This window comes from Mesoplodon bidens (genome assembly GCF_964165515.1).
Source record: "Mesoplodon bidens genome assembly, chromosome: Y".
Lineage (NCBI taxonomy): Eukaryota > Metazoa > Chordata > Mammalia > Artiodactyla > Ziphiidae > Mesoplodon > Mesoplodon bidens.
Window position 1 is genome coordinate 48,186,590 of NC_138180.1, and position 12,515 is coordinate 48,199,104.

The window sequence follows — 12,515 nt, forward strand, 5'->3', positions numbered from 1 at the left end:
ACTTTTGTTTGTTGGAAGATTTTTTTTTTTTTTTTTTTTTTTTTTTTTGCGGTAGGCGGGCCTCTCACTGTTGTGGCCTCTCCCCTTGCGGAGCACAGGCTCCGGACGCGCAGGCTCAGCAGCCATGGCTCACGGGCCCAGCCGCTCCGCGGCATGTGGGATCTTCCCAGACCGGGGCACGAACCCGCGTCCCCTGCATCGGCAGGCGGACTCTCAACCACTGCGCCACCAGGGAAGCTCTGGAAGATTTTTTAAAAATATTTATTTATTTATTTGGTTGCACTGGGTCTTAGTTGCAGCAGGTGGGCCCCTTAGTTGCTGCTTGTGGGCTCCTTTAGTTGTGGCTCGAGGGCTCCTTACTTGCAGCATGCAAACTCTTAGTTGTGGCATGCATGTGGGATCTAGTTCCCTGACCAGGGATTGAACCCAGGCCCCCTGCATTGGGAGCTCAGAGTCTTAACCACTGCGCCACCGGGGAAGTCCCTGTTGGAAGATTTTTTTTAAAATCACAGTTTCAGTTTCATTACTTGTGATTTGTCTGTTCATGTTTTCTATTTCTTCCTGGTACAGTCTTGGAAGGTTATACCTTTCTAAGAATTTGTCCATTTCTTCCAGGTTGTCCATTTTATTGGCAGAGTTGCTTTTGTTAGTCTCTTGCGATGCTTTGTATTTCTGCGGTGTCTGTTGTAACTTCTCCTTTTTCATTTCTAATTTTATTTGAGTCCTCTCCCTCTTTGATGAGTCTGGCTAAAGGTTTATCAATTTTGTTTATCTTCTCAAAGAACCAGCTTTTAGTTTTATTGACCTTTGCTATTGTTTTCTTTGTTTCTATTTCATTTACTTCTGCTCTGATCTTTATGATTTCTTTCCTTCTAGTAACTTTGGGTTTTGTTTGTTCTTCTTCCTCTAGCTCCCTTAGCGGTAAAGTTAGATTGTTTATTTGAGATTTTTGTTGTTTTTTGAGGTAGGATTGTATTGCTATGAACTTCCCTCTTAGAATTGCTTTTGCTTCATCCCATAGGTTTTGGATCATTGTTTTTTCATTGTCATTTGCCTCTAAGTATATTTTGATTTCCTCTTTGATTTCTTCATTGATCTCTTAGTTATTTAGCAATGTATTGTTTAGCCTCCATGTGTTTGTGTGTTTTACATTTTTTCCATGTAATTTCTAATCCCACAGCATTGTGGTCGGAAAAAATGCTTGATACAATTTCAGTTTTCTTAAATTTACCAAGGCTTGATTAGTGACCGAAGATGTGATCTATCCTGGAGAATGTTCCGTGTTTACTTGACACAAAAGTGTAATCTGCTGTTTTTGGATGGAATGTCCTATAAATATCAATTAAATCTCTCTTGTCTATTATGTCATTTAAAGCTTGTGTTTCCTTATTAATTTTCTGTCTGGATGATCTGTCCATTTAACAAGTGAGGTGTTAACGTCTCCCACTATTATTGTGTTACTGTCAGTTTCCTCCTTTTTTTTTTTTCTGTACGCGGGCCTCTCACTGTTGTGGCCTCTCCCATTTGGAGCACAGGCTCTGGACACGCAGGCTCAGTGGCCATGGCTCACGGGCCCAGCTGCTCCGCGGCATGTGGGATCCTCCCGGACCGGGGCACGAACCCATGTCCCCTGCATCGGCAGGCAGACTCTCAACCACTGCGCCACCAGGGAAGCCCAGTTTCCTCTTTTATAGCTGTTAGCATTTGCCTTATGTATTGAGGTGCTGCTCTGTTGGGTGCATATATATTTATAATTGTTATATCTTCTTCTTGGATTGATCCCTTGATCATTATGTAGTGTCCTTCCTTGTCTCTTGTAACATTCTTTATTTTAAAGTTTATTTTATCTGATGTGAGTATTGCTACTCCAGGTTTCTTTTGATTTCCATTTACATGGAATATCTTTTTCCATCCCCTCACTTTCAGTCTGTATGTGTCCCTAGGTCTGAAGTGGGTCTCTTGTAGACAGCATATATCTGGGTCTTGTTTTTGTATTCATTTAGTGAGACTGTGTCTTTTGGTTGGAGCATTTAAACCATTCACATTTAAGGTAATTATCGATATGTATCTTCCTATTACCATTTTGTTAATTGTTTTGGGTTTGTTTTTGTAGGTCCTTTTCTTGTCTTTTGTTTCCTACTTAGAGGAGTTTCTTTAGCATTTGTTGTAGAGCTTGTTTGGTGGTGCTGAATTCTCTTAGCTTTTGCTTGTCCTTAGAGTTCTTGATTTCTTCGTTGAATCTGAATGAGATCCTTGCCTGGTAGAGTAATCTTGGTTGTAGGTTCTTCCCTTTCATCACTTCAAGTGTATTGTGTCAGTCTCTTCTGGCATGTAGAGTTTCTGCTGAGAAATCAGCTGTTAACCTTATGGGAGTTCCCTTGTATGTTATTTGTTGTTTCTCCCTTGTTGCTTTTAATCATTTTTCTTTGTCTTTAATTTTTGTTAATTTGATTACTATGTGTCTTGGCGTGTTTCTCCTTGGGTTTATCCTGCCTGGGACTCTCTGCACTTCCTGGACTTGGGTGGCTATTTCATTTCCCATGTTAGGAAAGTTTTTGACTATAATCTCTTCAAATATTTTCTCGGGTCCTTTCTCTCTCTCTCCTCCTTCTGGGACCCCTATAATGTGAATGTTGTTGGGTTTAATGTTGTCCCAGAGGTCTCTTAGGCTGTCTTCATTTCTTTTCATTCTTTTTTCTTTATTCTGTTCCGCAGCAGTGAACTCCACCATTCTGTCTTCCAGGTCACTTATCCATTCTCCTGCCTAAGTTATTCTGCTATTGACTCCTTCTAGTGGGTTTTTCATTTCAGTTATTGTATTGTTCATCTGTTTGTTTGTGCTTTAATTCTTCTAGGTGTTTGTTCTTTAATTCTTCTAGGTCTTTGTGAAACATTTCTTGCATAGTCTCGATCTTTGCCTCCATTCTTTTTCCGAGGTCCTGGATCATCGTCACTATCATTATTCTGAATTCTTTTCCTGGAAGGTTGCCTATCTCCACTTCATTTAGTTGTTTTTCTGGGGTTTTATCTTGTTCCTTCATCTGGTACATAGCCCTCTGCCTTTTCATCTTGTCTATCTTTCTGTGAATGTGGTTTTTGTTCCACAGGCTGTAGGATTGTCGTTCTTCTTGCTTCTGCCCTCTGGTGGATGAGGCTATCTAAGAGGCTTGTGCAAGTTTCCTGATGGGGGGGACTAGTGGTGGGTAGAGCTGGCTGTTGCTCTGCTGGGCAGAGCTCAGTAAAACTTTAACCTGCTTGACTGCTGATGGGTGGGGCTGGGTTCCCACCCTGTTGGTTGTTTGGCCTGAGGGGACTCAACACTGGAGCCTACCTGGGCTCTTTGGTGGGGCTAATGGGGGTCTCTAGGAGGACTCATGCCAAGGAGTACTTCCCAGAACTTCTTCTGCCAGTGTCCTTGTCCTCACGGTGAGACACAGCCGCCCCTTGCCTCTGCAACAGACACTCCAACACTAGCAGGTAGGTCTGGTTCAGTCTCCTATGGGGTCACTGCTCCTTCCCCTGTGTCCCGATGTGCACACTACTTTGTGTGTGACCTCCAAGAGTGTGTTTGTTTCCCCCAGACCTTTCAAAGTCCTGCAATCAAATCCCAGTAGCCTTCAAAGTCTGATTCTCTGGGAATTCTTCCTCCCGTTTCCTGACCCCCAGGTTGGGAAGCCTGACATGTAGCTTAGAACTTCACTCCTGTGGTGGACTTCTGTGGTATAATTATTCTCCAGTTTGTGAGTCACCCACCCAGGGGTTACAGGATTTGATTTTATCGTGATTGCGCCCCTCCTACTGTTTCACTGCAGCTTCTCCTTTGTCTTTGGACGTGGAGTATCTTTTTTGGTGAGTTCCAGTGTCTTCCTGTTGATGATTATTCAGCAGTTAGTTGTGATTCTGGTGCTCTTGCAAGAGGGAGGGAGCACTTGTCCTTTTATACTCCACCATCTTGAACCAATCTCTATTACTGTACATTCAAAAAACATAAATTTAATATACAGTTATCATCTGAGCAAGTGATAGTGTGAATGTATCTTTCTAGATTAAGTAAAAAAAAAATTGATAGCTACCTTCCAAATGATGATCAATGTGATTAGCTTGCTCAACCTTTTTTTTTTTTTTTTATGTTACTCTGAAATGTGAAGTTTTTCTTCACTGGGCTTGAAGCAGTAGCCTAGGAGGAAATGATTTCAAACAGTTGATCAGCCTAAACCTTGAAAGCCTAAACCACTTGCTAAATACTAACTTTGATTACTGTTTTTGTGTGTTTGTTTTTGTAGTTGGACGCAGGACGTGATCATGGCCCTTAGAGTTGCAGTTGTTTGCTTGTAGTATTGGTTCCCTTCCGCTCCCTTCACACATGGAAGAGAGTTTTGCGACTACCTTTTTTTGGCGGCACTTTTTTATTATTATTACTTGGAGAAATAGAAAGTGTTTTCTCCTTGTTCAAAGTGTGAGAGAAATGGCTGTCATGTTCTTCCTCTTTGGCTTTTGTTTAAATCATTTTACCTGGCTAGTAGCACCATAAAGAAATAGAGCTTTGGAAAATTTATCCTGCAAAGATTTACTCAGATGTTTACATCTAGGCTGTTCTTGTCAGGTAGTTTTCACAGAGGATTACTAAAAGAAAATGTTGGCTGTCTTTAGTACCATTTTGAGATGTGTCTTTAGGTGCTACTGATTAGTGGTGACTGGAAATGAGGCAAGCATGCAATTAAAATAGAACTTTAAATGAATCGCCTATACCAATGCTAGACTTGACAGATGGAGATTCTGGATTAACAAGAAGACAAGTGCATTATGTATTGCTGTTGTTAGCATTTCAGAAATATGCCCACTTTTGTAAATGGTATCCAGTTTTTATAAGGCATTTATTCCACAAGTTGTCAGGAATATGGTTATTTGGAATCATGGACATCACAAAGGACTGACTTTTTTAATGCACTCATGCATGTCTCTAGTTGTGAAAATGCAACTGTATACGTGTAATATCTTGTTTTCATAATTTACATTTTCAGCAATGACAGAAAGCAAGAATCACGTAATTATTCTGAGACATTTTTAGCCACATTTCACTGAACAGTTTTTATATGGAATAAATGCTTGTTGGATGTTTCCCAAGTGAAATGACAGATACTTAACTTGTAAGTAGCTGAGCCTCTGTCCATGAAAAATCCCCAGGTCTTGTGGTGCAGTCCTGCTCCGTTGTAGGCCACTTCTTCAAATGAAAAAATTGCAAGGTATTTTAAAGAGTGCCATTTATTCATTTCAAGTAGTCTTGAGAAGGAGTTAGGTCTAAGCATATTTATTAAATGACCAGCAAAGTTTTTTGGCTAGGAGCCAGTGTCTTGCAACAAATAAGGATAGCTCTGTGGTAAGGCATTGGATGTACCTTTAGGAAACAAAATTCACTGTTTAGGGAGCTCATGAAGTATGTAAGGTAGACAAGTTTTAAACTATTTCATTGCTATTAGAAAAATGGTATTCTTTTAAAATTGTTATATTGGTGAAAAATTGTGCATTTGTTTTAGAACATGCTTGGAAGAGCTGAACACTAATAGACTTGGGACAAGCTTATATAGGTCTTGGAAAAGCATCACTGACGAGCTCAAGTTTTTTTAATTAAAATAACTAAAAATGAATTGTTCATATGCAACATTAAATGATATAAAATCTAGAATATTCTCACAAGCAGTAGACTGATTCTTAAATGATATTTACATGAACCAAGAAAGAGCCATTACAGACTCTGTTTTCATCAAATTCTACAGCAGTTCTTTTTTCCCCCCAGCTTTATTGAGATATAAGTGACATATATAACGTTGTGTAAGTTTAAAGTGTACAGTGTGATGATTTGATACACGTATATATTGGGAAATGTTTACCACAATAAGGCAGTTCTTTTTAAAGTTTAGTGTAAGCACCAAGATTTTCAGGAGAACTTGCTGAAAGAGATTCTCAGCTCCCAACCCCAGAGACCTGACACTGTACACCTAGTGCCTTTCCCATGAACTCCAAGGCGATGCTCATATTCTTGGTGATTTATCGCACTTTGAGGGCAGTACTGTGACAGACTGACAGCTGATACAGTCAGTAGTTTGTTGTTTTCATATATGCATTTTTGATTGAAAAAAGTAGCAATGGATATTTGCAAAGTCAATTTCACCATAGAGTCTTCCAGTTCATCTTTAAACTGTATCTTTATTTTTATTATTATTATTTTTTTTGCGGTATGCGGGCCTCTCACTGTTGTGGCCTCTCCCGTTGCGGAGCACAGGCTCCGGACGCGCAGGCTCAGCGGCCACGGCTCACGGGCCCAGCCGCTCCGCGGCATATGGGATCCTCCCAGACCAGGGCACGAACCCGTATCCCCTGCATCAGCAGGCAGACTCTCAACCACTGCGCCACCAGGGAGGCCCCATATCTTTATTTTAAAACAGGGAGGTTACTAGAAAGTCAAGTGAAACTATAGTACAGGTGTATGTTCTGAATTCTACATTATATATGTCTGAAATTTAACTGAGAATTTTGATATCAACTGGAAAATTTATCAATAATGAAAGTCAGATACGTAGAATTATCATGAGCTTATGGGAACCAGGGTATGCCAATATTTAGATAACTGTCATTTAACTCTACGAGATGATTAATTTGTACTAATTAAAATTTGCATTAAAATATAATTTTGAGAATCACATATCCATTCATATGAATGTAAGATTTTAATTTCAATCATGAGGCCTGGCTGTTATCTCTTATTTATTACAATATATTATATAGATACCCTATATAGTACTATATTTTAAGTGTTATAATTATACATTATATATAGTAGTATGTATACAAAACCTACATTTACATGTATATATACTTTGTTCATTCAATAATATATTGTTTATTATTACAATTGTTACTGAACAGTGGATCCTGGCTGTTATCTTTGATTTATTAAATCATGTGTAAATTATATATATGTATTCAAACTTTATTCTGAAGCTCTTATGGCAGAGTCTCATATTCAGGTTTATTCCATACACTTTAATAGAGTAATTAAACTGGATAAATGTGAATGCTGCTGGATTCACTGAGATAAACACATAAGTTAACAATAATGGGTGTGATATATATATAAACATATATATATATATACATATACATATATTTAATGTAATACTTCAGTCACTTAGAGAAGAATATTCAAAATATAGCCCTATATTGTCAATTTAAAAGCAAGTTATTGTTAAGGTTGATGAGAAAAAAATTCATCTATAACAACAGCCTTTAGAAAATATTTTTTACTGAATAAAAATAAATATCCAAACTGCTGTGCCTGACAGTGAATATAACTGCTTCTCCTACATATCGCCTCCAGACTGTGCAGCTTTCCTTTTTCGACTGTGTGGAAACGTATGTCTTTCTGTCCCTGGTCGGTCATGATGCCCTTGCTCGGGTTCCTATGATACACACAGTTAAGATGAGCTGCTGATTAATTGGATTTCCTAAAGTCACTAGGAAAAGTAGGCCCTGAAAAGTCAGGAGTGTGCACAGGTGGGTTCTTTCCTTGTGGGCTTTGTTTCTTTCCCATGTTTACTGACTGGTTTTCACTGTTCATCTCTCCTAGTGCCTGGAGCCCTGCAAGGTGTCCTGGGACCTGCGGAAGCAGCAGTGCCAGAGCTTCTGTGAGGTAAGAGGCCCGGGGCGTACACAGCCACAGACACTCAGGACACAGTTACAGGCTGACCACGTGCCAGTGGGTCCTTGGCATGGGAGGGCATCATGTTCTTCTGTGGCTGGGGAAGTGCACTTTCCTTCAGGTGTGTGTGTGTGCATGTGTGTGTAAATTCACATTAAAAAAATTCTCGAGACTTCTTAAAACCTAGCCACCCACTGCTTCCATTATTAATCAGACAGTAAAACTTTTTTTTTTATCACCATTGAAGAGGGTACAAGCTGTTGCCATCCTCCCACCTCACATCATGGCTCTTCTGCGGGTGCTTCTCGGCATGATGATTCTCATGCCTTTTGGAGGAAGCCAGCATTTTATTAGTGGTGGGGCTTCTCAGAGATTTTCACCTGACTGTTCACCCTCTGGGCTGCCCATACTCTGGGCTGAGGCTTGCCCACGTTTTCCCGTATGGAAGGCACCTTACTTTCCCTGTGCTCTCAGGTAGATGATAGAGCGTTGCTGTCCCAGACAACCACTGTCTAAAATCATCAGTTGTGCTGACGAGGGGGAGGGCTGCTTTGCTGCACTGTGTCTTCCAGGGCAAACCAGGGACCCAGGGACCTGCTGTGAAGCAGCCAGGCTGATGGCACGGTGGCTGCTCAGAGTAAGAGCAGTCGGAAAGCCCACAAGGGCCATGAGCACAAGAGTTGGAAGAGTCCACTCTGGGGACCAAAGAAACACCGTGGAGGGTGGTGGTGAGGGAACGCCAGAAGACATGCCCGTGCGGCATCAGAGGGAAACGACGCTGCAGGGCTTCTTTGAATGGAATTGGGGGATGATAGGGCGCTTCCAAACTTCTCCAAACAGACACGGTGGTCCCACCACCGTGCGGGAGCTGCCAAGGTGGTCCTGTTGCCTGCGTTTCACCTTGGAGGGCACACAGATTCTGTTCTGCAAACATGCCTGTGGACCTGGGGTCATAACAGTGCCATCAGTTTTTTTGTTTGTTTGTTTTTAATTACTTTGTTTATTTATTTTTGGCCACATTGGGTCCTCATCGCTGCGCGCGGCCTTTCTCTAGTTGTGGTGAGCGGGGGCTGCTCTTTGTTGCGGTGCGTGGCTTCTCACTGCAGTGGCTTCTCTTGTTGTGGAGCATGGTCTCTAGGTGTGTGGGCTTCAGTAGTTGTGGCACGTGGGCTCAGTAGTTGTGGCTCGTGGGCTCAGTAGTTGTGGCGCATGGGCTTAGTTGCTCTGCAGCATGTGGGATCCTCCCGGACTGGGGCTCGAACCTGTGTCCCCTGCACTGGCAGGCTGATTCTTAATGACTGAGCCACCAAGGAAGCCGCAGCTCCGTCAATTTTAAGGTGCGTGAAATACATCCTCAGTCCTGATACCGTCTGACTTTCCCAATAAGCATGGAGATAAGCAGGGCACACTGTAAGTCCACAGAGCTGTGTGTGGATGTGTGGAGGCCTGGGAAGCTGGAAATTATCAAGTCACGTGGCTCACCCACTGCAGGTGGCAAGACCGGCTCTCAACTGCATCTCTGACCCCTCTCCCCACGTCTCCCCATGTGCTGCTGTGGCTGGATTCCCCTTGGACGGTTACAGGGGCTCACTGTGTTACAGGGTTATTTTAGAAAAGTGTTTAGTGTTGTTTTGGAAAACTAGGATGGAAGTGTTTCTCAAATGCTAACGTAATCAATAGGGGATCTTCCTAATCTCAGTTTTATTTTGCTCCAAAAGTTTCTACTCAACATTTTGTGAATGGCTGGAATATGGGTGATTTGCAAAGTCTTACCTAATGACATCTGTTGCCAGAAGTACCTGGGGGCTGAGGATTTTACCATAAGTGAAGTCTTTGTAGTAGTGAACTTGAAAATGCTTCCAGTAATACATAGGACTGGCAGATATTTGAAGTTACATAGCCAACTGCTCTGCTGCTGACACACACAGCTAAGCTGATGATTCAGTGTCAAATCAAATAGAAGAGCTCTCCTATGTCTTTTTGTATCTTGTCCTTTTCTGGACGTTGGAGATGATGCAGCTCCCTCAAGGGAGTGGACATATTACGCTTCAGGTTTTCCAAAGTATCTTCAGGCTTCTTTAGGGATCCAATCCAAACTTTCCCAGGAAACGTGCTCACCTGCCATTCACATGAATGTTTCTTCCTGCATAAAAAATTACCCCCAAACTTAGTGGCTGAACACAGCACACAGTTTCTTTGGGTCAGGAGTTTGGGCACAGCTTAACTGCATTCTCTGCCCAGGGTCTGTCAAGTCTGTAATCAAGGTGTTGGCTGGGCCGCCTTCTCATCTGGGGGCTCGATTGTAGGAGAATCTGCTTCTAAGCTCATTGCAATTGTCGGCAGAATTCATTTCCTTGCAGTTGTAGGACTGCGGTCCTGTTTCCTTGATGACTTTTGGCTGGAGTGCACTCTTAGCTCCTGGAAGTTGCCTGTGGTCCCTCCCCATGTGGCCTCCTTCACTGGCAGGTCCCAAAACTGCTATGTGCTTCTTTAAGGCCAGAATCCTGATTTCCAGTCTGGTGAGATGCAATTTTATATAACACAACATAATCTCAGGAGTGGCAGTGCTTCACCTTGGCCATGTTCTATTGTTTAGAAGCAGACGCACACGCACACACACACACACACACACACATGGAGGTGATTACACCAGCACAGGTCATGACTCAGTGGGGCTCATTCTAGGCTGTGCAGGGATTCAGGTCCCTTGAGACACAGAACAGAGACGATTGATCAGAAATGGAAATAAACAAGCAATAAACAAAACTGATGAATCTGTGCAAAGACAAGGGAGTAAGGCCATCCCTGTGTCTCCTACATTCTGTAAAGTGCACTCCTACTTTATTTTGTATTCTATCCTGTACACAAACTGTACATATATATGCTGCTGTAGAATCTAGAGGAACAAGATGGGCCCTGCTGTTCGCTTGGTGAACACTTTATCCCTTAATATCACTGACTCTGTGTTGATAGTTTTCCCTCTGATCCCTGAGAAGGGAGATACAAGTGAAACCTTCCTGCCTGAAATTCCAGATGTAATAGTGGGCTTCTCTCTGAAGTAACCGCGGGGACTTCTGAACCACATCCGTTTATTAACATGGGGCTCGTGTGTACAAACTATGATCTGCTGTGGCAGAAAGGTTCATTGAAACTTGAAAGGCGGGGAAAACAGAGGCCAGTTAATGTGAGGGACTTTGTGGAGAGACCTCAGCCCACTGGTCCAATAACTCAAAGCCTTAACGTTCCATTTTAGTTGCTTTGATTGTTCTTATCTCTCTGTGTTTTTTTGCTTCTGTTTTATTTTGCAGTAAGTGTCTGACTATTATGCTTAAACAGACTGAATCCTGAAAGGACTCGTCCCTGTTTCAGTATTTTTAAGGCTAGTCATTCATTGAGACAGACCCGTCCATCCCCTTGGTTATCACATTATGTATTAAGAATGCATACAAGTTCCATATTGTCAGGAACCTAAGCTTTCCTTTTGTAAGAGTTCAGACCCAGAAGGACTCCAGGTTTTGTTCTTCTCCAACAGAAACAACTAGACTGTTAGATATATTTGGCCCAATGTGTATATTTGCAAGATGGTCTGAGCTTTATCTTCTAAGGCACGAGCTTGCAAACCACACCCCACAGAGCAAAACTGGTCTGCCTTTTGTTTTTGTAAGTAAAGTTTTATCGGAACTTGGCCAAACCAGTTTTTTTTTAATATATATATATCATGTATGGCTGCTTTTGTGTTACAACAGCAGAGTTGGGTAGTTGTGATATATCGTATGGTCCACAAAGTGGGAACTTCCCAGGAAGTCTGGCCCTTTACAGAAAGCGCGTTCCAACTCCTGCTCTAAGAAGAACCACAGTCCTAATGATGTCCCACAACCTACCTGACCATTCTGACTGTTGTGATTTCTTAGTCTGTATTACCAGCACCAATTTCTAAACGTAAAGTATTTATTTTCTTGGTAATTTTAGTCGTAAAGTTGTGCTATGTGGAAAAGATTTTCGGGGGCATGTTAATAGTAACATACCTAGAATTCATTCATGGCCTCCTCATGTATTGATCTCTTTAACTTCTCATATGATTATCTATACAGTTCTACTTTTGCTACTTTTTCAGGCTGATGGCAGAGTTAACAATGTTATTTTTTTAAAATAACATAGTTAAGTATATTAGAACAGGAATCTTTTTTTTTTAATTTTTCACATTTATTAACTCATCATAGGGGTTCACTCCAGAATATGTTTTCTGCTTTTGGATAACGTATGAACTCTGACAAAAGTCACCATCACCATTCATTGGGAATGTCTCCAGTATGAATCTTTGGGGGCAAATTAAGATAAACATCTTCATCTTGTCTCAAGAACCCTTTGGGATCCTGATGTAGCTTACAGGAAAAAGAGGCAGTTCTGGTACACAGAGTATTAGGACACTCTGTTCACCTTTCAGTGTTTGGGATAGATGACAGCCCAAGGCTATGGATGTCTCTCAAGCCTAGGTCTGACTCATAAGGGATGATTTCTCTGACTCATAGGGGATGAATTCTCCTGTGTCCTTTTATGAAACGTGTTATTTTCCACGATAGAGACATAGATAGATTGTGCTTCATTGCTTTAGTTTATTAACTAACCATTAGCCCCTTCCTCTTACTTTTATAAAACCTTAAGAAACATGACAAACTATTATAATTTTTCATACTAGTCATAAAATGCATGTTTTCCCATGTTTAAATGTACTTTTCTTACAACTGATGTAATCTTGAATTATAAATGAACATGTCCTTTTAACTTGTTAATGGTATATAAAATAGTCACGTGTGTTACA

General features: G+C 41.4%; 1 protein-coding gene across 1 annotated transcript in view; it reads left to right on the forward strand.

Annotated features, from left to right (window-relative positions):
• The window catches only part of LOC308609689 (anosmin-1-like), a 198,379-nt gene that overhangs the window by 108,589 nt on the left and 77,275 nt on the right, over positions 1 to 12,515 (forward strand). The window contains exon 3 of the mRNA XM_081223401.1: positions 7,625 to 7,687. Within this exon, the coding sequence (XP_081079527.1) occupies positions 7,625 to 7,687 (63 nt within the window). The remainder of the gene's footprint in view (positions 1 to 7,624; positions 7,688 to 12,515) is intronic.